Source organism: Falco punctatus, assembly GCF_963210335.1.
Source record: "Falco punctatus genome assembly, chromosome: 7".
Classification (NCBI taxonomy): domain Eukaryota; kingdom Metazoa; phylum Chordata; class Aves; order Falconiformes; family Falconidae; genus Falco; species Falco punctatus.
Window position 1 is genome coordinate 61,471,883 of NC_137587.1, and position 26,057 is coordinate 61,497,939.

The following is a 26,057-nucleotide window of genomic DNA, read 5'->3' on the forward strand; positions in this document are numbered from 1 at the left end:
TCTCAATGACCATTCACAGAATACTCTTTTTTTGAGCCCCCACCTCTGGCAGCACTGAGAGGAAAGCTTGCCTGTGCCCCAGTGATGACCTGGGTATACTGGGAGACACAAGCAGGCGATGCCTCCATCATGTTCCTGGCAGGTGCCAGCTCCATCAGGCTGCTCATCATGGCTGGGGTGCAGCCGTGCCTGCCAGGAACGGTGGTTCAGAGGAGTGACTGACGCCTGCTGCTGTGGTGCAGGGGAGGAAAGCCAGATATGCATCCCCTGGTGCTTCCCTTGAAGTCCTGGGGCGTGTAATTGCCATGGGCAGGCAGGAGAGAGGCCCCGGAGGCTTCTGGGGATGCAGTTATGGTGGCTGGATAATTGCACTACCTGCCCAAACACAGGCTATCGTTTGTTAAGACAGAAGATATTAAACTTGGCTTGTGTCAGACACAGCGTGGCCAGCGGGGCCGGGGCAGTGACCGTCCCCCTGCGCTGGGCACTGGTGCGGCCGCCCCTCGAATCCTGGGGTCAGCGCTGGGCCCTCACTGCAGGGGGGACACTGAGGGGCTGCAGCGTGTCCAGAGCCGGGCAGGGGCTGGGGAAGGGGCTGGGGCACAAGAACCATGGGGAGCGGCTGGGGGGGCTGGGGGGGTTCAGCCTGGAGAGGAGGGGGCTCAGGGGGGACCTTACGCTCCCCACAGCTGCTGCAAGGGGCTGCAGCGAGGGGGGTCGGTCTCTTCTCCCAGGTCACAAGTGGTAAGACAAGAAGAAATGGCCTCAGGTTGTGCCGGGGGAGGCTTAGATTGGGGATTAGGAAAAATTTCTTCACTGAAGGGGTGGTCAAGCACTGGGACAGGCTGCCCAGGGAGGTGGCACTTAAGGAAATGGCTTAATGGTGGGCTTGGCAGTGCTGGGTTAAAGGTTGGACTCGATGATCTTAAAGGTCTTTTCTGACCTACATGATTCTATGTTTCTATGAACACAACCTACGGAAAACCCCACATTTATGGCTTCCCACCACAATAATATTCTGCTCAGGTCTGCTTCTGTCCTAATGTTCTCTGCTGTAGAAGAAGGAAAAAAAGTGACAGCTATGCCCCCTCCCTCCCTTCCCTTCCACAACACGCTCCCTTCCATATGAGAAGACACGGTACCTTCTGTAGTGGGTCCTAATGCATCTATTGCTTCTTGTGAGACTTGAGGCAGGGCAGCAGTAGCAGTGGCCAGCAGATGTGGATTGTCTAGAATGACAGCTGTCTCCGTCTCCTGTCCTGACACTGCGGGAGGGGAGGGCTCTGTTTCCAGCTGAGCCTCTTCAAGGTTCCTGGGTCCCTGTGTTGGTTCAGCATCTGGAGTACTGGTACTAATTACAACGTCTGGGACAGAGGTTTCTCCTGAAATGCCTACGATTGAGTGTGTCACAGCTCCAGATGTGGCATCAGGAACTTCCTTCTCCTCGGGAGCACCAGAAGGCTCACCACTGGCCAAAGATGTGGCAGCTGTTTCGATGTTAGCAGCAGGCAATGTGGATGCTTCTCCACTGGTTTGGTGGGCTGTGGATGTTTCTATGCTGATTTCAGGAAATGCAGATGTTTCCCCACTGGTTTCGTGGACAGTGGATGTTTCTATGCTAGTCTCAGGAAATGCAGATATCTCACCCTGGGCTTCTTGACTTGTGGATGTTTCTATTCTAATTTCAGGAAATGCAGAGGTTTCCCCACTTACTTCTTGAACTGTTGATGTTTCTATGATAATTTCGGGATAGGCAGATGTTTCACCCCTGGCTTCTTGACTTGTTGGTGTTTCTATCCTGATTTCAGGAAATGCAGATGTTTCTCCACTGATTTCGTGGACTGTAGAAGTTTCTATGCTAATTTCAGGAAATGCAGACGTTTCACCTCGGTCTTCTTGACTTGTGGATGTTTCTATTCTAATTTCAGGAAATGCAGATGTTTCCCCACTGATTTCATGGACTGTTGAAGTTTCTATGCTGATTTTGGGAAATGCAGATGTTTCCCCACTGGTTTCATGGACTGTGGATGTTTCTATGCTAATTTTGGGATAGCCAGATGTTTCACCCCTGGCTTCTTGATTTGTGGATGTTTCTATTCTAATTTCAGGAAATGCAGAACTTTCTCCACTAATTTCACGCACTGTGGAAGTTTCTATGCTAATTTCAGGAAATGCAGACATTTCTCCACTGGTTTCAAGGACCGTGGATGCTTCTATGCTAATTTCAGGATAGCCAGATGTTTCACCCCTGGCCTCTTGACTTGTGGATGTTTCTATTCTAATTTCAGGAAATGCAGATGTTTCCCCACTGATGTCTTGACTTGTGGATGTTTCTATTCTAATTTCAGGAAATGCAGATGTTTCCCCACTGATTTCTTGTATCGTGGATGTTTCTGTGCTACTTTCAGCAAATGCAGAGGTTTCCCCACTTACTTCTTGAACTGTGGATGTTTCTATGATAATTTCAGGGTAGCCAGATGTTTCACCCCTGGCTTCTTGACTGGTGGATGTTTCTATTCTAATTTCAGGAAATGCAGATGTTTCTCCACTGATTTCGTGGACTGTAGAAGTTTCTACGCTAAATTCAGGATAGCCAGATGTCTCCCCACTGATATCATGAATTGTGGATGTTTCTACACTAGTTTCAGGAAATGCAGATGTTTCTCCACTGATTTCCTGAATCGTGGATGTCTCTATACTAGTTTCAGGAAATGCAGATGTTTCTCCACTGATTTCATAAGCTGTTGATGTTTCTGTACCACTTTCTGGCAATGCAGATGTTTCCCCACTTAGTTCGCCAGATGCAGAGGCCTCACCACTCGGCCCAAAACTGTAAGGAAATGTGACAGCTGTTTCCCCACCCAGTTCCTGTGATACTGTTGGTCTTGTCACAACTTCTACTAAATGAGAAGTGACTAAAGTGACTTCTGGAAGCCCTGAGACCTCCCCACTAATATCAGTCACTGCTGAAGATTGTCCACTTAGATCTGTGGCTCCAGAAATGTCTCCGCTGATGTATGGGATCCCAGATGGCTCTCCACTGAAGTCTCCTGTCCCTGAGGGAAACCCACTGGTCTCCATGGCTCCAGACCCTTCTCCAGATAGCCCTCTGTCTCCAGAAGGAAATCCACTGATTTCTATCATCCCTGATGGTCCTTCTCCCACCTCTTGTGCAACCGAGGTCTGTGTTACAACTTCCACCAAAGTGGTATCCACGAGAGAGACTGTGGGAAAGCCAGAGGTGAGTCCACTTTCCTCTCCAGACAGTAGACCACTGGTGACATCAACTCCAGAGACTTCTCCACTGCTGTTGATCATTCCACTCAGATGTCCGCTCGTCTCAAGCACTCCAGAAACACTCCCACCAAAGTCTACATGCCCAGAAGACTCCCCACTGACATCTAAACTCCCAGATACTACACCTGATGCATCTTCGCCTCCTGAAGGCAATCCACTGATTTCCAAAATCTCTTTTGCTTCTGCTCCTGTAACTGTGGGGGTTGAGGTCACTTTCTCCAAATGGGTGTCTACAAAGGTAATGCCTGAGGCCTCACCACTTCCATCGATACCAGAAGCAAGGCCACTTAGGTCCACCAGGCCACTGACCTCGTGTGTTCCAGATGGTTCTCCACTGACATCCAGCCCTGAGGGCAACCCGCTGAGCTCAGGTACCCCAGAAGGCTCCCCGCTGAGCTCAGGCCCCCCGGAGGGCTCCCCACTGAGCTCAGCTCCTGAGGGTAAGCCTTGGGCTCGGCCACTGGTGTCCCACTCTGTAGATGGGAACCCTGACAGATCTCCTTCACTGCTGACTCCGATGGATCCTTTTCCCTCCTCTCGCCGTTCTGGTGCTGCTGTTACAACTTCCACCAATGTGGTATCCACAAGAGAGACGGTGGGAAAACCAGAGGCAAGTCCACTTTCCTCTCCAGATGACACGCCACTGACTAGCTCTGTGCCAGAGATTTCTCCGCTAAATCCAGAAGGCAGCCCACTGCTTTCCACTCCAGATGGCATCCCACTAATTTCTGGTATGCTCGAAGTAGACACCAATATGTCTTCTTCTGCAGAAGGTAAGCCACTGATATCAGCAGTGCCAGAAGGCACACCACTCAGGTCCCCTGAGGGTAGCCCACTTTCTCCAGGTAGAAAGCCACTGGTATGCAGGTCTACCGATGGTAATCCACTTTCTCCGATCCCTGAGTGTTCTCCACTAACTTCAAAAACTCCAGAAGATGGTTCTTCACTTGTATCTGGGACTCCAGATACCCACCCAGATGCTGAAGATTCACCACTGACTTGATGTTCTCCAGATTCAATCACCTCCCCTGACACTTCGCTGACAGAAGCATCGGTACTTGTTTCCTCTGGTATTACGGTAGCTGGAGGAAAAGCAGATGGACTCACTGGAAAAGAAAGAGTGAACAAAGGGAGATAGGAAAATTATTTACCAAATTGTTTTAAAGAAGCTAGTAACAATTTCCTGATCGACTTTACCCTAAACTGGTACCTTTGAGATAAAGGTACTATGTGCTTGCAGAAACAATTTGGTCTCTTCAAATTGTTAATGAACATTATATGTTAATCGACTATAAATTAAATACCTCTGGGAAACGGGCAGAATATATAATCTTCTGATGTGGGACGATGGCAACAGTGACACCAATTCCCAGGTGCCAAAACCAAGCCACTGCTTCCTCAGAGAGAACATGTGGAAGAGAAAAAGTTTGATGCTGCTCTGACCATGCTGCAGCTCTGTCCTCCCTCGAAGGCATGGCCTGAGATCTGTTTGTAGCCAGCCTTCCCCATCCTGGATACACAACAACATATTTTGCAAGGTGTTCTAGCAGTGCTGTGTGTGCTGGCCTGCTGGTCATTTAGTTCAGTCCTAGACCAAAGTCCTGTAACGTACAAGTGTAACTCCTCCTGTGTGCACAGACTCTGATTTTGCTGATAATGGTGATAATCATCTAGATTTAGAGAAAGTCCCCTTCACAAGGGCACAGCCCACTTATTTTGGTAGTGTCCCCACCCTACAATGCCAGCTAAGCATGACCCAGGAGACAGGGAAGCTCTGACCCACCTGAGAGCAGCAACACATCGGTTGGAAAGACCTCTGTCCCCCAGGCTGTCTGATTCTCAGGTTGAGTGGCAAACTCTGTCTCTGCGGTCACCTCCTCCCCGGAGGGTACCCCCTCCACTCCAGGGATTAACTGGGTTGCCAGCACATCTTCTTCAAAGAATGAGGTAACCCCCTCCTCTTCCACAGGTGGCAGAGCTGGAACAGAAAGGTGTTGGAGGGAGTTTCCAAAAATTTACAGTCCAAGATGCTGGTGAAGTGCTTTGCCCAAACCGACACCCTGATGCCCGTCCTCCCTCGTAAAACCCCTTTCCCCGAGGATACAGGTCTACATGCCCTGCGAGGAGCGGGAGGGTACCTCTGAAGCAGAAGGCATGGTGCCGGGACAGTGGGTCGGGGAAGCCTGTCTGGTTGTGGTGCTGATAGACGGTTCTCACGCCAGGCGCATCCCCCCCGCAGGCGGGACGGGGGCTCACGATGGGATAGCGGAGGCTGCCGTCGGCTAACCAGCCAGCGTAGCATCTGTCCAGGCCCTGCTTCCAGGCGGCGTGGAGTTGGCCAACAGAGGCCAGTGTGGCGTTTTGGGTCTCACAGTACCGCTGAGCTTCTGGGAAGGTGAACTGCTCTGGCTGGGTTGCGAAGAACACCTCGCCTGAGGGACGGGAGAGAAAACAGGCATGAGTCCCTGCATCCCACCTTTGCACGTGGAGGTGTGAAGCACAGTTTTGCTCCACAGCCATGCCCAGAGGAAGGGGGAGAACATACCCTTGAGCCTGTTGATGTAGCAGTACACATCGTAGGTCTCCGAGGCTGGCCGCATGCCGTACGACCGCACACCCGGAGAGCTCTGTTTGTCTCCTATGCAGTTACTTCGGGGAGTCACAATGGGATACCTACCAAAAGAAGAGAGGAGGTAACCCAAGGTCAGCCTTATGTACCTCGGACTGAAGAACCTCAGTGTACTTGGGAGTAGGACACGAACACTTCACCATCAGAGGTGCTCAGAGTCCCCGGCATGACTTGGAAACAAGTCCACTTACAGCTCGGGGCAACGAACACCAACTTTCCTCTACTTTTCCAACATGGCAGGGGAGCTCACTGCTGCAGGGTGTATACACAGGTTAGGAAACAGGTAGGACAGGTTAAAAAGAACAGGTCTATTGGCCACTTGGTATTGTGGCCTGGAGACAACCTTAGGTCAGCAAAGCTTTAGATGCTGATGAGCAGAGCAGCAGGACAGCCCAGAGTACAGCCTCAGTTTGGTGGCTGAATAGTCATTTTGAGAGGTGTCTTCCCCAAGTCAATATAGTTTTACCTGACTGTCTGGTCCCGCAGCCAGCCGGCATCGCACTGGTCAAAGCCAGCCTCGTAGGCAGCCTGGAGCTGTTCCGGAGTGGCTATAACTGCGCTGTTCTCCAGGCAAGCCTGCTGGGCTTGGACAAAGGAGAAGGCGTATCTACTGGTGGCGGCACGGTAGTGAAACACCACACCTGGGAGAAGAGAAGCCATGGTGAAACAGCAGATATGGGACCCCTCATCCACCAAGATGCATGACCAGAAAGGGTCTTCCCAATAATTGTGCAAGGACCAGTGCCTGTCAGGCCCACTTTGATGGAGATGCCTCATTCATTGAGCTCTGCTGCCATCGAGGGTGATGTTCTGGGGATCTCTTCAGCCCTCCTCTAGGATCTTCCTACCTTGACTTTCCCCTTCCCCGGAGGCAGATGCACATGGGAGTGCAGAGTAGGACCACTGCAATCCCAAGTGTCAGCCAGCTGAGCTCTTTTCAGCACATGATGGGGTGGCCCACAGCCTCCTCCTCACCCCTCCTGTCCTACCATAGTCAAGGTACTCCGCCTGCCTGTGACCCCAAACAGACCTGCACACCTCCAGGGGCCTGGATGCCCTCTGCGACAGCAGAAGCTCAAGCTGTTTTCAGCTGAAAGGTTACCTCTAGGAGAAACTGATCTTCAGGCTTCTCAGAGTTCTGGTGACTTACCCGTGGGGGAGATGGGCTGCTCAGGGAGGAGACCAACACCGGGGGCTGCCGTTGCTCGCACAAGCTGATCTTCCACTGTGAATGCCGAAGCAGACTCTAGTCCTGGTGTGGCAGTCACCCCCACGACCTCTTCCACTGAGCTCACCTCTGCTGTTTCGGTGGTGATGGCAGTGTCTAAGGCTATGGTGGTGACCTCTTCAGGTACAGCCCACACTGCTGTGACATCCCCCCTGGTCATGTTCTCCTCCTCTGGGGCAGTTGTCTCTACTGTGACACCGGTGGCAAAGAGATCGGGCAGGACAGTGAAGCCCTCATACAGCTCTGTGGCAGTGGAGGTGATCTCGATGGGCTCCAGGGTGGCGATGCTGCCGCGGGCCTCCTCCTCCGTGGCATTGCGTGGCAGAGGTAGCTCCACTTCTGTCTGGGTGACGGTCTGGACAGTGAAAGCGCTGCCCAGCTCGCTTCCCGTCTCGTCGATGAACTGCCCTGGGACCAAAGTCTCAACATCCTCCCCTGCATCAGGAGACAAAGCAGCAATCAGAGGACATGGTCAGTCTATCAAGGTGTGCCGTGCTGGTGCTGTCTCCGAGAAGATGCTGGGTGTTTGCTTGCTCAAAGAGGAGCAGGAACATCATGACAGTCTGGTAAAAGAAATGGCTTTCCTTCCTCCATGATGGCTTTCTATCACCTCAGGATGGAGGGCACGTTAATGAGTTAGAGGCAACGAGCCACCGCATGCTTCACAGCTGATAAATCAGAGGACTCTCCCTGCTCTCCCAGCTCTCCTTCCCGGGAACACCTTGCCCATATCCAAGTCTGCACTGACCTCTAGTGCCTGCTACAAGGAATTTAAGGTGGCCGGAGGGAAGGAGGGGAGCGTGGATAACCTCCACAGCAGGTCTGAGCCATGGGAGAAAGACAACTGGATCCTCACACTCAGTACATGAAGTCTTACCAGGATCACCATCTCCTTCTGCTCTGCCCAGGTGATGACTTAAGAGTTCATCACATCTAAGCATGCTAAGCTCATCTCCGGGACAGCCAAAGCCACTTGCTGTACCAGATACATTCAAATAACTCCCACCTTTCCCCTCCCAGATCACTTTTCTGCTCAAGCCACATCCCTTGGCTGTAGCAGAACATGCTCAACATGCCACTGAGCAGGTCAGCCTACAGCAAGGATGGTAGTTAAAAGAGCAGCATGAACCAGAACTGGCCAGGTGAGGGAGGGATGGGACATCTTGAATACGCAGCAAGGCAGGTCTTGGCTGGGGAGGGAGAGATAATGAGACACTATCAGGCTTTTTTCCCTAATACCACTTTCCCTGCTCTATTTATTTCCAATCCCATTTTCCTGCTAGCTCATTTTAGCCAGTAACTCTCAGCTCCCAAGGGATTCAGAAAATTAGATAGAGATGCTCAGACAGGGGCTGGCTGTGCTCAGCAGTTTCAGATGCATACCCTGAGATAACCAGAAGTCTGTGGCTTGGTGGACCAATCTTTAGTTTGGCCACGTAGCTGGATACCTCCAAGGTGTCTGGGAGGTTTTACAGAGGCTCCTGACACACTGATCACGCATGCATCTGGGCATGATAGGTCTGTATCAAAGGGGTTTCGAAACATACTTTAAAATACTATTTTTTAAAAAAGATGGCAATCCTATTTGAATGTTAGCCTCTGGTTGCCCTGAATAGACCATATACCACTGTGCTTCGCCCTCTTCTTGCTGCAGAGAAAAATGTGCAGTTAGAAGAAAAGGGGAGTAGCTGGACTGCTTTCAACTTCCTAGGTGTGATTTTGCTCCATTTCTGTCTGTCAGAGACTGTTGCGGCCTCTGATTTATCCCAGCATGGAAACTCAGGCATGTGTCTGTACCACAGCACATTATATCACTATACACATTTTCAGGGTCAGGCCTGTTCTCTTTTTCCTTCTTTTCCATCTCTAGCATTCAAAGTCTTGTACATGAAGCACCTGAGCTCTGCTCCATGTCTCCAGGAGAGCTGCCAAAGCTGGAAAGTGTGGGAGGACTGGAGAGAAGAGGGCTGTGTCACATCCACCTCCGCAGAGCCCCCCCATACAGGTCAGGCATCTGTGCACTTTCTGGATCTGCTTCCTACCTGAACATGAGCGGGGGACTAAGTCCTTTGCCAAACCCGCTTTCCCCGACCATTTAAAAAATAATAATAAATAAATAAGCAAGAGGTCAGCTCTGGCCAGGGAGCTCCTGCTTGCTGATGTGTAGAGACACATTGCTTAGTCCCTCAGCCCTGACACACTCACCGCTATAGCAGATGGCATCGTAGCGAGAGTCGGGGTGAGGGTACCCCGTCTGGTTGACGTACAGGTACACTGTCCGCACGCCCACCAGGTTTCCTCCGCAGTTGGGCCGTGCTCTGGAAATGGGGTAGCGGACGCTGCGATCAGCCAGCCAGCCCGCGCTGCACATGTCCATGCCGTCCTTCCAGGCCAGGTACAGCTCTCCCGTGGTAGCCAAACGAGCTCCCAAGCTGCGGCATTTGTCAAAAGCTTCTTGGAAGGTGAATTTCTCGGGGGCGGTGGCATAGAAGACTTCACCTGCAAGCACACCATCCGTTAGCACAGGAATTAGCTGTAGAATTCAACCCCCATTCCCTTTCTCTCCCCTTCCCACTCCTGAAAGTCTGGATAAGATGAAAAGTCTTGCACATTACAGCTGAACTGCATCCCCATGTTGGTGACTGCCTATACAGATGAGAGACAGGGAGTCTTACTGGAGTCACAGGGCAAGAGGAAGATAAAAGACAATTTCAGTTCTAATGTGCTGGATATTTCAATGGATCCTTCTCATAAGCACGGGTGATGGACACCTCTGAATGTCACACCCTCTAATGGATGACCATCGACATGCAGGATGGCATGGACTTTTGTGGAGGTTAGACGGACTCCACCCTCTGTACTGCATTAGTCATTTGACATTAAAATTGTCCAAGGTCTGACAAAGAGACTGTAGAGAACATCTGGCCTCGCTGGGGTATGTGCTTTTCCATCTTCAACCTGTCTTGCCTCTAGTCCCTTTGCCTTTGTATTTACCATTGTTCAGTCTAGGCATGATCAGAGCTTTGGCTGTTTCTTTGTCTAGTAACAATAAAAGCCCCAAATCACCTTGCATTTGCTCTGCATAGCAGTAAACATCGTAAGTTTCATCTGGCTCACGGACACCGTAGGTCCTCACTCCTGGAAATTCATCCTTGTCGCCATAGCAGCGCTCCCGGGGCCAGTGGATGGGGTACCTGGGGGAGAAAGGAAGCGTAAAGAGAGGGGGCCAGGACCCCGGCAGCCGCAGTGAGGCTGGAAGGGGGCTGCGGAGCACTACGCAGTGTGATGATTTATGCCTTTTCCTGGGTTATGGGGAAAGGTGATCTGCTGTCCTGCCCTCCCTCTGATGGTCCTGAGCACAGCACGTCCCTGGGAGCACCAGCCAAAGACATCAGGCCAAGTTGCCCGCACGGGGGATGCACAGCTTGGTACAGTTGAGACATACTTGTGCATTTTGGCATAGCATGTTTTGTTTAAAGAGGATGAAGGATCAGGATTAAACCATTGTCTACTCGGCTGTTACTACCAGCTGAGGAAGGCAGTGGTCACTCTGCTTTCCTGCTATAGATTCCCCCTGGCAGAAAATGGCTTGCAATCCACCACCTCCCTCTGCACGCCAGCAATTACAACAGCTGCTATTTCACAACTGTTTCTCAATCGTTTTTGGTCAGTGGCTTCATTTCAGAAGCCTTTCTCTAACGACCCTGCTGTGGCTTTCCTTTCCCCTCCACCGTTCATTACCTGACAGTCTGATCAGCCAGCCAGCCAGCATCACACTGCTCGTACCCATCCTCATAGGCAGCTTGCAGCTGCTCAGGAGTAGCAATGACAGCACTGTTCTGGATACAGGCCTGCTTTGCTTTCTCGAAGTTCAAGGTGTACCTTGTGGAGATTGCTCTGTAGTGGAATACGATGCCTGGAAAACACAATGGCTGTCACTCACACGTCTACTACAGAGCAACTAGCCCCTTGCCTTCCAAAGAAGTGATGGATTCAAAGAACAGATACTACATGTCGACCAGAAACAATGAACTATTTATGCTGATTGTCTGTGTTTGAGCATCTCAAGCCAAGCGTGACTTGGTGGGCTCCTTTCACAGGACCTTTTGGGACACACTGGTGACCTAGGAGAGCAACTGTTCTCCCATGGTGCTGTAACAAAATCATGGGGCATTAAAAGCCAGTACCTGAACAGCAGTGTGAACAGTGGAAGGAAACCCATCACCCAGAACACAGAGCTATATCACCATCAGAAGAACTCAGTACTTCCCTGATACAGCTTTGTGCAGCGTTTTGAATGCATGGTTCAGAAACCAGCCAGTGGGGCAGAACAAGGACTGTGCTGCTGTGAAGGTTTGAAAGCTGCCACCTCGCAAGGTCCTGCTCAGGACCAAGGGTGCAGAGTGTCAATCACTGTACAAACACCCAGGAAACTATAACAAGATGCAAATGTACTTAACACCTCCAGATCTGCTGCAAATCTAAGTTGTATCTTTTTGTTGAAGGGGATCTTTATAAAGGATGGTTATTGGTACACTCTGGTCTGGCATGAGCAGGCTTTAAGTCAAGTGGGAAATTCAGCAGGAGGCAACGAGAGGGCTCCCAGCCTCCACTGTCAGATATGTACTCCAGCGCACGTGAGCAGCAGAGACATGGTGGTTAACTGCTGTAGTGGAAGCTGTCTCCCTGTCCTACACTGAATGCGGAAACCAGGATAAAGATAAAGGTTGTAGGAAACTTGTTGTTTTATCCACCTATTACTAGGATGGGCTTTGCAAGACAACAGGGAAAGTTTTTCCAGAACAGACCAATTCTCCAGCTGAGGGCATCCCATCTCCTAAAATGTTTGGGAGAAATAAAAGGTCTTGTAACAGCCCTGTTCCAGCTTCATCCCTCTGAGCAACAGCCCAGCATATCCAGTACCACCTCCTGCCAAGGATGTCGTCTTGCTGTCTCTGTAAGTCACCTCTGCCAGAAGAGTCGTTTTATTGCTGTATATTCTGCCATGAGTCATTTTACTGGTTTGTTTAGTCTGGTCCTAGCCTGCTAAAATAAATGCTTGGCTGATGGCTTCTGCTTGCCTGCCCATTGCCTTCTCTGTGACCTGGCTGAAAGGGTTTATGCCTGCAGGGACAGCAGTACCTTCTCTGCCCATATATTTCTTTTTCCCTTCTGCCCAGGGCAGGCAGCAAATCTTGAGAGGAAAGAGCAAGGGCAGGATCTCACCTTTCACTAGGACCTCTATTGAGTCTTGTCTGTCCTCAATCCCGTACATCACTTCACAGCGATAAATCCCAGTGTGGTTGGATCTCAGCGCCTTGATTTCCAAAGTGGCATCAGTGGGGATGGCAGGGTAATTGGGCAAAGAGATCGCCTCCCTGTATTCGGTGTTGAGCCGGATTTTCCCACCGGTGGCCACTAGCAAGACAACTTCGGTGCCTTTTGAGAGCTTGCTCCATTTGATCCGTGGGGTCAGCAGAGCACTGGTGTCCTGTTCCTCTGGGATGTTGAAGTAACAGGGGATGTTCAGGGAGCTTCCCAGGACAACAAGCAGGGGAGACTGCTCAGGTATCTTGACTTCCAGGCCATCACTTCTGTCTGCAGTTCCCAAACAAAGCAACGGTCACGTCAACAACACATTTAATCCAAAATATCCAGTGCTTCCATATGCTCCAATGCCTATATCTGCTTTGCAAACCTGTACCTGCATATCCGGACATACATACGCTTTTTGGTCTAGTCTGCTGAAAATGACTGGCCGAAAGGGAAGTTACAACCATGACCTTTGTGCCGTGGTTGCTTTTGGGGTTTGGACTAGGGCTGGATGTGGGAATGAAGGGCTCTACTGCCGTGTAGCTGCTGCCCATGCTATAGGATTACATCTGATCGGGTTTAAAAAGGGGAATGCTGAAATTCCCTTAGTTTCCTCATAAATCTGCTTTTGCCTAGAGCTATCTCCCTGGCTCCCCAAGAACAGTGAGAGGTTATGGCATAGCATCCATCCAAATAGAGGAGCCCTGTGCATACACAGAGCAGATCTTATGTACACTTATTTCTGACAGCTGCACATATCGGGAGATGGGACCAGAGTGCAGCACATTGCTCAGTCCCACTTTCCCACACCCTAGGGCACGTACCTGAGAGCTCCACAGCGGTGGCTGCAGTGATGACTCGCAAACACACAAACACTAACAGTAAAGTGGTCATAGTTTACCTGCAAGAAACAACACAGGGAGAAACGATTTATGACAGGTGTATGTTCATAGGGAGCCGAAAGCTGTGGATGCTGCTGTGAGGCAGTGCAATGCTTTCAGTCACCCCTTAAGCCTCCTACATGTGACTGGTGGTGAAAGCCAGTCCTTGGGGAAGGATGCTGTCTCAAAGTGCCTCTTGCTTCAGGAATCATTTCCTGAATTGTCCATAAGACAAATAAACAAGATGCTCTGCTATGTACATCAGACAGAAATGTTACTATTGATCACTTATTATGTTGCTGTCCCATTCTCTCTCTTGTGATTCAATCTTACCTGTGGAGCAGAAAGACAATTTTACAAAAGATCTTCACGCTTACTATGTATTTACTGAAGAGGGACCATCACGTCCACTAAGCCTTTGTCTCGGAGCAGGAGCTGCCCCTCACCAGCATCCCCCATCCAAGCCAGCACTGGCTCTCAGGCCAGATGGTTGGATGCATTTTGTATACCATAAAATGCTCTGAAGGGAAACCTGCCCTCTACATGGTGAAAAACCCAAAGGTTACAACGCTTTGGTCCAATACACTTGCATTGCCAGCATACATAACCTTAACTGTAAATGGATCCTGAACTGATACAAGAAATCCACAGGATACAATTCTGGGCATCTAAACTCCACCCTAAAAATATCTTCCTGGGGTCCCTCAATTAGTCAGAGCAACCTGCTACTTCTGAAAGCTTTAGGAAAGGAAAAGAGCATCATACTGACACTGAATGGCAGAAGCAATATAGGGAAGCCAACCAAATTAATCCTGTCTGGATTATCATCCAGTATAATACCATGGGATATCAAATAGCCACATATATTCAAGTTGGTTTTAATATTTCAAATAAAACCCATGTTCTCTGGCAACACAGCATCATTTGGCACCGCATTTCAGGACTGACTCAGAAGGAAGGACCACACCTACTGAATCACTGGTGTTTCCTTTGAGGTCACCTGCCCAAATATTGTCTGTTTAACTCCTGTTAACAGAGTTATGTTAATGTTAATGGAACATTCTGAGCATATACCTACTGACCTTGCAGGAAAGTTCATTAAATACCCTCACTGGCACAAGAAAAGGCCAAAAATAAACCTTATCCTCTACAGTCCAGCATTAGCCTTTCACTTATGAAAAAGTGGACCTCCATTAATTTCAACCTGACACATCAGAAAAACTTATCTTTGTGAAATCTTTAGTTAACAGAGACAACCATACTGGTGGAAACTAGGACAGAGTAGGGCTGGAACACATCAGCAGAGAAGCATGAAGGCTCGTGTTTGCAGCTGTATGGCTGAACAAGATCAAATGGACATGTCTCAATTTCTTCTGGGCGTGGGAAAAAAATTTCAGGTAAGTGCCAAGCTCAGGGAGAAACCGTGGAGTTGCACATATGTTTGAGTGTCTCTCTGGTTAGGAATGATATCTGCACAAGCAATGTATTATGAACCTCTCTGCAGCATGACAGTTGACTTCGCCATTTCCCTCTACTGATGGCCAGTACCAAGTCATCTGCCATGCTGCAGAAGATGTCAAAGTGTTTGGCAGTCAGTACCTGGATGATGGCATGGGGATGTGCCCATAGGATGGGTGGTGGGGGGCAACGAAGTGCCTTCTGCTCATCAGTAAGCAAGGAGAATTGGAAACACCATCTGCTATGGATAAACAGTCTGAAATCAGCTTGGCTAAACAGCCATACCCAAGAGTCCTTAAAAAGCTGGCTGAGTAAATTGCTGGCCCACTGATGTTCATTTATAATCTGTGCTGGAGCACTGGGGCAGGTCCCAAATACCGAAGTGCTGTGCCAATATTCAACCAAGATATACAGCGATAAGCCTCATAGATACATGCTAGTTTGATTGACATAAATTCCAGGCAAAATAATGGAAAATCTGATACAGACTTCAGTTCATTAATCACTGAAGAATAGGTGTAATAATCTTAGTTGAGGCACTTGTATATGAAACAGGTGCTTCCAAACTTGATTTTATTAGCTGGCACGATTCTAAGTTTGTCTGATAAAGGTGCCTGCATGGTTGTAACATAATGTAATTAGAATTTGATAAGGTCTGACTTTCACAGGGTTCCATGATACGAAGATCTGTAATGCCAGTAGTACATACATTGAAATGGCTTAGCAGAAGCTTAGCTGGCAGGTCTCTAAAAGGAGCCATCGATGGACACTGACGTTGAAGGAGATATTTCTAATGGGCATCTGCAGGGGTCAGTATTAGATCCAATGTGTTTCCAAATAGTCTGTATTTCAATAGAATCAAATATAAAATTATACAAGGGATGCAGAGCATGCCTGACAGTGGGATGTTGTGTCCTAGAAAGCAGTCACTCGGGAGAGCTACTGCCATTATCTGACACTAAAACAAACAGGATGGTCCCTTCTGACATTAAAATTCATGAATACGAATGTATCAATGTTTCGATCTCTGGTCTTGTATTATTCATCTTGCCTGGCTCTAGGCAGTACAAAGAATCATGTTTATGGATATCGCACACATTTTTTACGTGTCTTGTAGGATCTAAGGCAAAAAGGCATCCTGTAAAATTAACCCCCTTCCCTGCTCAGTCTCAGCCAGCCATGCCTGAAGCCCGCACAGGCGAGGCATCCCCTGGCCGTGTCAGGTAGGGAGAGAGGGATTCAGGGGAGAAGGAAAAGGGCTTAACCTTTTGGGGAACGTCTCCAGATTACAGACCAGTCTGTAACACATGAGGCACTGCAGAAAACTTGAAGCAGACACAGCTTCTGTGTTTTGGCGTATCTTTAAGCTTTGGGGGGAAACCAAAGTCCACTCTTTGAAGCATATTCTTGTTTAGTTAGAGGAAAGCTTCCTACAAGAACAAATAACTCTGAGTCTGTGCATCCAGAGCCCTTCTAAAGTAGGTCACTGCTTTCACTAGGGACCAGCCTGACATCAAGTGAGAACTGTGTCTGTGAAATGAGGTTGTGGGGTGAGCTCAGATTACTTCTACTTGCACCATCTCAAAGCTGCCATTCCGGTGGATACCCTCCATTCTCATCCTCTGAATAAAAGGAGAAATAGGAAAGCAAAGATCAGGTGAGTCCTGGGAGCAGGGGTGGACCCTCCTGGGCAGAAGGCACTTGGAGGGGATTCAGGTAGAGAACACTTTTCTAGCTATTAGTAACTAAGTTTTTAGCCAAGATACTCACTTGAGCATTAAATAAAATCTCTTACTTCTCCAGGCTCCTTAGAACAGGTAACTTTCAGCTGCCTCTGCATTTTGCCAGGATCCAAGTAAGCTGAACAGCCCTGAGTGTCAGGAGATAAGCTCAGCCAGGAGAGGCAGGCAGCTTTAGACCCGGATTACCTACTAAGGAACAGAAACATCCTAGAGCATGGAAACAGAGGTGCTTAAATATAACGGGAGCTGGCTGGCTGAAAAGACTTTTAGGGTCTGTGCCTACAGCAAACCGGTATTGTTCTGCGTCACATACAGTTGTTATTTCTGTGTTACATTGGCAATGGGTAGGAAGAGAGCAGGTTCATCTGTCCATCAGTTAGACATCACAGAACAAAATGCCCTAAAAAGAGGAAATGCACTTTGTCCTAAAAGCTAAGACAAGCTCATGTACTCCTAGTCTTATTCAAGCTTTATGTTGATCTTTCACAAAGGAAAATAGCCTCATATGATAATAGCTGGGACCAGCAGTTTCTTTGCAGTTTGGTTTAGCTATGGAGAAAAACCCCACCCTCACCTTACAGAAACCCAGAGGCAATGGGTTTTCCTTGTGAGTAGTAGTTAAACAAATCACAGTAAGAATGTTTTGGGTGTATTCTGTGAAAGAGTTGCTTCCCTGCCAGTAAGAAACCCAATCTACTCCTCAGGGTGCTGTTTGCAATGTTGATCTCCATATTTCATTCCCCTTCAGCGTGCCAAAGAGATCCAGCCCTGAGTCTGAGCACAGCTCTGGTTGGGATTCACTGTGCTGGGAATGCCTTTGATTAATGTCCTGTTGTTACAGCAGTGATTCCATGTGGCAGTATGTCTGCTCTGTGTTGTTTCTAGTGGGATGTCCAAGCACATGGTAATCAGCAAACAGCTGCTTGAAGGAGCCATTCTGGAAGTAAATAAAGACGGAGGTCTGTCTGAGGAGATGTAGACATAGGTGATGGAAACCTGGTCTGTCTAGCCAAGGGATCTGGGGAGGTTGCTCCTCTCATTCTAAAGCAACATCTAAACCAGATTATATAGCGCACTCCTCAAAACTGATGCTTCCTCTCCACTGACTGTCAGAGCAGAGAAGGGTGATTAGCTCAAGTGTGGATGCTGTCTCTACAGAGGCCTGGGCTCAGTTTGAATGAGCTGTGCCCATGGAGCATGAAGATACAGTTCAGCACATGTGAGAAAGCAGTGTGTGTTTGCTGAGATGGAATCTGGCATAGAGGAAAAGTTTTCATTGATAAGGAAGTGCCTGAGCTACACGACTGAGTAAAAGCAGAGTAAAGCCTGGAGCAGACTAAGCAGTGGCAGGAATGTCCCCTGCTCAGCATCTTATTGATTGGCCCCCAATGTAGCTAGATGGCTAAGGAGAGAGGTGGACCTGAGCAACATGTTGGGGATACAGGCAATGCCCCTACCATATATATCATAACACAGGCCTCTGGAGATAACTTCATTTGACTACCTTTTTGAAAAATCATTGAGGCAGCCTGGCTACTAGAAAAAGACGAGCTACTGAACACATCGTAGCTACCAGATCACTGCTGACAAACACCAATTCAGTTGCAGGGTCCTTATCTTCTAGCAGAAAAAGTCATCTTGAAGGGAAAAAGCTCTGCAGACACTTTGGTGGATCTGTTTGTAGGATGACCACTCAGAGAGGACTGTCCAAGTTCTAGTGGAGAGCACTGGGAGGGACGGACTAGTTCTTGCAGCACAGAGACCTACACACAAGCAGCAGTCATCACGCTGTGCTTTCTGCAAGGTCCTAAACCTTCCAGCCCTGCAGACTGCTTTCTTGCAAAACTCCATTTGTGCTTGCTGGGAGAACAGCTGGGGTAGGCGGCTTTTGTGGCCAGAAGAGAGGAGAAGGTAGGACAAGTTACACAAGGACACGGCTATGCCTCTGCATCAGAATAACTGTCGCTGTGCGGGGTACCGAGCAGGCTGGAGGAACAAGAATCCAACCGAACTGCCACAAAAATCTCAGCCATCCTACCTTCTCTAACCAGTGACCGAGACACCCTCTCCAATTCAGTCTGGGCCAGGAATAATTCAGGGAAAGCTCTTGCCTTTCCAAAAAAGGCAGAGTTGGGAAATGCTGGTAGGCTCAGGAGCTCTCCACCCCAGAGAACAACTGTCCTTTTCACTGCAGTTTATTGCCGCTTTATTTCATACCTAAGGCTGTGCTTCTGTATCAGGTTGTGTGCAGACTGTCCTAAATTGGCTGCATATAAATATGTTTATTTGAGAATCTAAGTGTGTGTGGAGGGAAGTGTGTACATATATACAGACAGGTTTAATCCCTTGCTCTTCCAACCCTGTCCCCAGGCTTTCAAACGACTGAAGAATCTGGAGGGAGCAAGAAAAGGAAAAGTCACCACAGTGAAAGTCCAACAAAGTGCCTACACAGTAAGACTGTACAGTGGAAAATAGCCAGATGGCCCATTTGCAGCCCAGTCTAACATGTTTGCTTGCTGGAAAGCATTTTCTGTTCTAGTCTATTTTAATTGAGTCCCATCTGCAGTTTCTCCTGTGGCCTTTACTTGTTCCAGACCATGTTAATCACCCTTGCTGCAATTAAATTTATTTTCATCACCCTTAATCCTGCTGTTGTCTTTTTTTTTTTTTTTTTTTTTTTTTGGATGGGGGTGGGTGGGTCATTTTAAGCATCCTTGTTTCTCAGTTTTGGAAGACCTTTAATTCACTTACATATTTTTTCTGGCAGCTAATAAAATGCCACTCATTACCTAGAAGATATGCCTGGCCATAAAGGTATTTCCAAAGACAATATTTCCTTTAAAACTGTGGATATAAAGAGGCTCCTGAACAAGAGTCAAAACCAGCACTACTCATTTAGTCTTGGAGTCTCTCTCTTCAACTAGTTTTCCACCTCCAGTTTATTCCCCATCAGGGAACAAACCTTAGTTTCTCTAGGACACATGGTCACCTCCATCCAGCCTTATTTCAGCACTATTATTTTCAGTACCAACATGGGCACCAAAAGTTTGAAGAGGTCTGAGGAGACACCATCATCCAGCAGGGACATTAGGAAGGTTCTCACGTATGTTTAAACAGCCTGTCCCATGCCCTTGTAGGTGTTGGAGTCAAACGGTGGTTTCTCCTCTCCTGTGTAAAACTACAGACCGTTCCTCTGTGATCTCTATGAACAAACACTTTATTGTCCCTCTGCATGTTCCTAGCCTCTGTGCAGGACTGAGAGCTTTTCTGTTAAAAACCTCAGCCTGATCCAGGAAATGGGAGGGAAGGAAGGGGGGGGGGGGAAAGTGAAGGGGGTGGGCAAAACCAGTTTTATTTCTTCTTCTTCTTTTTTTAAATAAGGCAAACTTTGGAACCGAAATATGGCAATAAATGCACTCCTGTGATTTTTCATGTTTTTTCAGCTGTAAAGAAAATAGAAGAAATATTCCATTCTGTCTGGTTTCCAAACCATTCTGAGAGTACAGTCTTTATGTACAGAGCAGCTTGGATGCTGCTCCTGCCTGCTCTGCTTCTGAAACCATCTCTGGAACAATAAAGTCCTTTCTTCCCCTATCAGAAAGACGCATGGCAGTAACTGCTCAGATATTTTGTCATCGAGGCATGTAGTCCTCTACACGCTGACAGTCTTGCAGCATTGGCTGCCTGGATTGCTACAGGAGATGACAAACTGACAGCACCGAGGCATTCGTAGTGCACAAGGCACAAAACAGAGAACATTTATTGAGGATTAGGAATAATGTCAGGTTTCACCTCAAGCCTCAGCTGGCTCCCGTCCTCAAGCACCCCTTGCTACTGCAGGCATGAACACGGTCAGACAGAGCTCTGCTAATACACCCTGGTGATGGCATGAGTGTGCCCCTCAGCCCTAACCTATGGTCCAGAGCTCCTCTTTGTCCTCCTCCACAAAGAACCAAAGTTGACTGGACTTGTAATTTTGTTTCTATGCTGTACCATTTTCAGTGTCTTTATGACTTTTCTTTCAGTAAAAGAGTTGCAGTCTGTTATAATTTGACTGTTTATCTAATTATATTGCACATACATGACAGGAAAAGTCCAAATACCTGAGGATGTATGGACATGCTTTCAACAAGCAAGATGCCACAGGAAATCTTAGCAAAACCTAAACAGTCATATGCCAGGTTCAGTTAGTGATCCAAGCTCAGTTGTATGGTCTGGAACAAATGTCGTACTGAACACAAAAAGCTTTATAAGCTCTTATCCCTTGTCTGGTATCTACCACAGAATGGCTTTCATTCTCCCCTGACTTACACTGGGTTTACATTACACCTCCATGAACTTCAGCAGCATTTCTCCCTTTTTTTTCTTCTCTCTGTGCTCCCCCCCCCCCCCACCCCCCCCCCCCCTTCATCAGAAGCAAGCTAAACACAGGTTCCAGGACAGCAGAAACACATACCATTGGCCACCCCAAAACTAGCTCCCTTGCAGGAAAACCAGAACGTCTGTCACGGGCAACACATACCCCAGCAATTTTCCTAGCTTTCAAGGACAAAGAAGTTGTAATATGTCCATTAAGGCAAGCAGATGGCAGCTGCAGCCTTTCATGCAAGGTGAGGGATCAGCACCAAGTCCTGAGCTGCCATGGTTCTGAGTGTCTGCTCAATATGGAAAGCAAGAGCCACATTCAAACGGCCCCTAGAGCTTCTAAATTCAAGGGAACAATGAGCCTTTGAGACTAGCTGAAGCTCGCACTCAAAATCCTCTCTACTCCAAGGGGAGAAAAAGAAACTTCTAAAGAGCAATTCATCTCCTTGTGAAATAGGTGTCTTGGTTGAGAGTAGCTCAGCCATTTCTCTGTCAGCTAGTAAGGGAGCCTGGAGCACTATTAGACATCTAATTTTTAGAGATGGGAGGGTGATTATGCACTTTATAAAGCCTCCTTATAGCCTATTTTTCATGCACAACAGTTGGGTGTAATTGGGATTTATCCTTTTGCTTGGGACAGGAAGGAAGAATTTAATTTACAGAGAAGCAATGAAACTTGGAAATCTCTTTCCTCCAAGATATGCTGTCTCTGGGAATGACAATCACCCATCACCCTTCTTTGGTAGCAAGAAGCAGGTAAACAATTATATCCCAGGGAAAGAAAGTAACAATCTACACTTGTTTTCTGGAGCTGCTGTCAGCCTTGAGCGAAGGTTCCCTAGATGAAGGAAGAAACCCCACCAAAACACAAAAGAAGAGAAACCACATCCTCCCTGGATGACAAGTGTGAAGATGGCAGCCTGGGCCATGATCCAAGGAAGTCAAGAACAAGCCCTTCCAGTGACAACTCTTTCCATTTAAATGCCCTGGCTCACTATAAAACCCACTGAGAAATACAAAAGCTGTTGTTTCTGTGCACCTGGGATCTGAGCTACTTAAGCCCAGTACAGAGCAGGAGAAAGAAAAGACTGAGGGACCTGGAAAACCCTTCTTGCATTAGCTTGGCAAGGCTTCTCTAGATCACCATGTAACTACCTGCTCCAAGCACACATCAGCTAAACAGGCAGGTAGGTCCTCTGCAGATGCCGAGAGAGCTAGTGTGGGATGGGTGACGCTCAGCTGACTGGCAGCAGCTGCTTGCCCCAGGTAGGGGATGGCCCATTACTCTGCTGGAGTGTGAGAATGATGCACAGGCTGCCCTGGGGATTTTCACTTGTGCAGAATTTGACTTTTCACTTGAGTAGGCTGAACCCTCATTTGTGCAAAGAGAGCCTTGAAAAAGCAGCCTTAAAATTGAGAAAATGTCCCCCTCTGGCTACCGAACAAGATGCGAATGTGACTGCAGAGAAGCAAATCTCTGCAGTGCTTTTATGCTGGCAGAAGATTCATGGATATCTTCTGCCTAGCTTCCCTTCTGCTCTGACCTAGTTCAGCCCTTCAGAAACCTGGTTTTCCAGAAATCCGTAATGCCTTTGAAACCATGTTTTAATACAGAATCCATAGGCACAGAGTCCTAAGTCTTCACTGACTTTGCTAGTTAATGCCTACATCTGGTATCTGTTAATACTCTGCTACCCAAAATTGCCTTGTATGTGACATATGTGCTGCTAAGAAAGGTGATGTGGAAGTTCACCTAACAAGGCACTGGGCAGGACTGGAAGAGACATCATGAAGCTGGTCCCTGTCAGCTACACCATGGTAATGATCTTTCTTGCTGCGTTCCAGGTAGACAAAGCTCATGCCAGCTTGGAAGGTCAACACACTTAGGAGATTCAAGGTGGGAGCCACAAGACCACGTGCCTGGCTGTAGGGCCTCAGTAACAACTGCACATTTGGGTCACGCTAATGACATGCAGTGTGACCACATTTCTGGTTGGTATCAGTCACGTGTAATATTGTGCCTAGCCTCAGCTTGCACTACTGTCCCTTCATGTAATAAGCATCTCTTATAAGACACAAAGGCTGCAGCAGCCTCTTGCTAAGCATACCTTCTACTGATGTGCTAAGTGCATCATGCTGCACGATGGTCTTTGGTGAGGTGGTCCATGCTGGGAATACACACAGACGGTAATACTAAACATCCTTATACTGTCACAGCTTGGACACAAAAGAGATAGGTGAGTAATCACATCCTATCTGGCCTTTGCATTACCAAGTATAGCCTACTGCTGGTGCTGAACAGCAGTAAAAGCAAGCTTCTATCCAACCTGGAGGAAGAGCTTCCAGCTTCATCACAGTCTCAGTATCTGCCTCTTTTTGCTCCCCATTTTCTCTTTCCAAAGTTGGCACCTGAAAGTTTTCTCTGCATTAATTCCAGACATTGTGTAAACACTGTGCTTAGATTTACTGAAATGAGGCTGTTTCAGCCCTAGCTTTCCTCCCAAGTAGATTTCCTGTCTCATAAATTCAAGACACGCACAGTTTAGTTTTGTTAGGAAGGTGGATCTCGACTCGATCCTCCCTTTGAGATGACCTGGAAGACAAAAGGGCAAACGCCATGGGAAAGGGCCTGGAGCTTTCTGGCTACTGCCGGGAAAAGTGGGGGACATCCTGCTATGTGCTGTTCAGGAGGTAATGCCAGTAGTTCAAGTGAGTGTTGCTACATGCCATAAAAAAAAATCTACAAGATTTGAAATCTACCAATCTCTCACTTTTTTTTTCTTCATAACCCCAGAAGATGGGGAACCGTCTTTTCCTACTGAGCAGATCACTTGCATTTTCAGTGGAGAAGCAAGGGATTACTATTTTCTCCTGTTTCCTGGTGCTCAAACTATTTGTGACTCCTTAGAAAGGCGCATGCGTATCAAATGTTCACATGCACTTCTTGTGCCTGCAAGCAGAGAGAGCCTCCTAGGAGCAAAAGAGCTTTTCCTCTCAAGCCTCTAGTCACTAGGACTTCAGATATTTTTTCTGGCAGCTATGTGGACCCCCGGCCTTAATGCAAGAGTGGGTTTTGCTACTGCTGCTGACGGATCTCACTTACCCTGGTGTCTGAAGAAGGGTCTTTACCATAATGTTGGAGTAGGTTTTCATCAAGTTTTCTGCTGTCTGGAACTGCTATGATGAACCTCAGTTCTGGAGGCACTGGGCTGGCTTTGCCTTCCAGTTTATGGAGGGGGCACACAGTATAAACAGAGACCACAGACTGCACATTCAGACTGTACTGAGGGTTTTGCTGCCTTGGCTGTGTTAAGGAAGACTCTCCTGCCTCTCAATTTCCTCTGCCAACAAACCTCTGACAACTATACTGAGCACAAAACAGCCATGCCAACTTGTACTAATCTAGGAGGTTGAATGGTACAGGAAGGATTAAGAAAGAGAAGCAGCTTTTCACTCCCCTCTCTGGTTCTAGGAAAGTTTAATCAATGGCTGGGCACTGCACCCCCTGAAACTGCCTCATGTGTGACAGCAGGAGAATAGTTTGCTGTCTCCTCTCATTTCCTCCCAAACCAGCTCTCCCAGCCCATTTTCTCCCCCTCTTAACAGTTTTAGCAGTAGTGGAAGTTTATGTGGACCATGGACAACACTCTCCCCCCTTGCCTCCCTTCCAGGGTCCAAGTCACGCAGCAGGTGGGTGCTGAGCAGGGGCAGTGTCCACGGCTGTTGGCTGGCTGTACAGGCCAAGGGCTTTCCTGTAAGGGTGTGGAGGCTTTAAGGCCCTGTTAAAATCTCACCAGGCTATCTCTTCTGTCAGGTTTTTCCTTTACATTCGTTCCCAGTCACTGCTCCAACCAGTACCCATCTCATGGCACCTGGTAGTTCTGCATGCCTGTACAATTCCTTCCTTTTTTTGTATGCTCAAACCATTCACATTCTGGCATGCAGTGCCCTCTTCCCTCCTAGCCAAGACACACAGTGTGTCTTTAATTCAACTTAACTGGCTCAGTCAATAGGTTCCCTGTTTATTTTAATGTTGCTCTATTCCTTTTGAGGGACAGAGGTACCTCAAAGCACAGTCAGCTGCCCTGTCCTGCACCAGTCGTTCCGAGGGGATTTCGCCATGTTGGGAACCCTGAAGGATGTAGTGCTCTCCTTGCTAGGGGCAGTCCCTTTGGGCATGGACACTTTTCCACCGCTCCTATTCACTTGTCAAGTCACTTTATCCAAACAGTAATTCCTGCCTTTGGTTCAGCCTGTTCTTTTCTTCTTGTGAAGAAACAAAAGGGGACTCTAGGCAGAAAATAAATCTTCCTCTTGTTTTTTTTCCTACTATAGTGCTGCTTTTGAACCAAGCCAAATTGTACACCAAAAACAAAAAATGACAAGAAAGAAGATAATGACAAAATAGTTCACGGCTAAACAAGCTTGGTTTGGGTTTGCCACAGAGAAAACCCATCCACCAGAGACCTCAAAAGCTTTAAGTCCTACTTTATGAGACTGGCAGGGAACTGGAAGCAAAGGAGCAAGGTGATGGAGAAGATGTCCAAGAAAATTGTCCTCTTCTAGCCCTTCCATGAAGGTGGATGTCAGTTTCTGGGTGATGTGGTCATCCACCAGCAGAAAAGTTAATGGGACCCCCAGCATAGGAGAGGGAATAATTGGCAGAAGGGTTCAGTTCCCTGGCTGAGATTTTCATTTTGGATCAGTCCAAAACTTCCCTAAGAAAACCTTTCAAACAAACACCTTCTGAAACAAGGAACAAATGTGAAAGGATACATTTTTAATTATATGAGACCCATTGTTCAATTTAAAACTCAGTCACAGCCCTCTGCTTTTTTCTAAAGGAGACCTCAATGGATTCACAAAACTCTGCCCACACCAAAAGGTCTGTTCTCTTCAAACACATGGTGAACCTTGCCTGAAGAACAGAAACACTGCGCTTGAAAAACAGCCAAACTTTTTGACCTGAATGTATGTTGTGTATATATATAGCTTTATGTTTACATATACATGAATTTATAATTGGGCTTAGGTGTGGTATTACTTAGGAAGCAACTGTGATGATGTGAAATTGAAAGAGAGAGCAAGATGAAGACAATTAGCCTCCCCCAAATTAGTTTCAGGCTAGGGTCAATGAATGCATA

The 26,057-nt window shown here is 47.8% G+C and overlaps 1 protein-coding gene across 5 annotated transcripts in view; it reads right to left on the reverse strand.

Annotated features, from left to right (window-relative positions):
- Positions 1-26,057, reverse strand: part of ACAN (aggrecan) — a 51,207-nt gene that overhangs the window by 15,211 nt on the left and 9,939 nt on the right. For 4 of the 5 annotated variants that reach the window (XM_080396191.1, XM_080396190.1, XM_080396192.1 and 1 more), the window contains 11 exons: positions 13,292-13,368; positions 12,381-12,752; positions 10,896-11,070; positions 10,221-10,348; positions 9,360-9,653; positions 7,077-7,589; positions 6,393-6,567; positions 5,843-5,970; positions 5,436-5,729; positions 5,081-5,275; positions 1,143-4,403 (listed from right to left, as the gene is read on the reverse strand). In XM_080396191.1, coding sequence (XP_080252317.1) covers positions 1,143-4,403; positions 5,081-5,275; positions 5,436-5,729; positions 5,843-5,970; positions 6,393-6,567; positions 7,077-7,589; positions 9,360-9,653; positions 10,221-10,348; positions 10,896-11,070; positions 12,381-12,752; positions 13,292-13,361 — 5,605 coding nt within the window. In that variant the 5' untranslated portion in view covers positions 13,362-13,368. The other variant, XM_080396194.1, reaches the window with a different exon arrangement.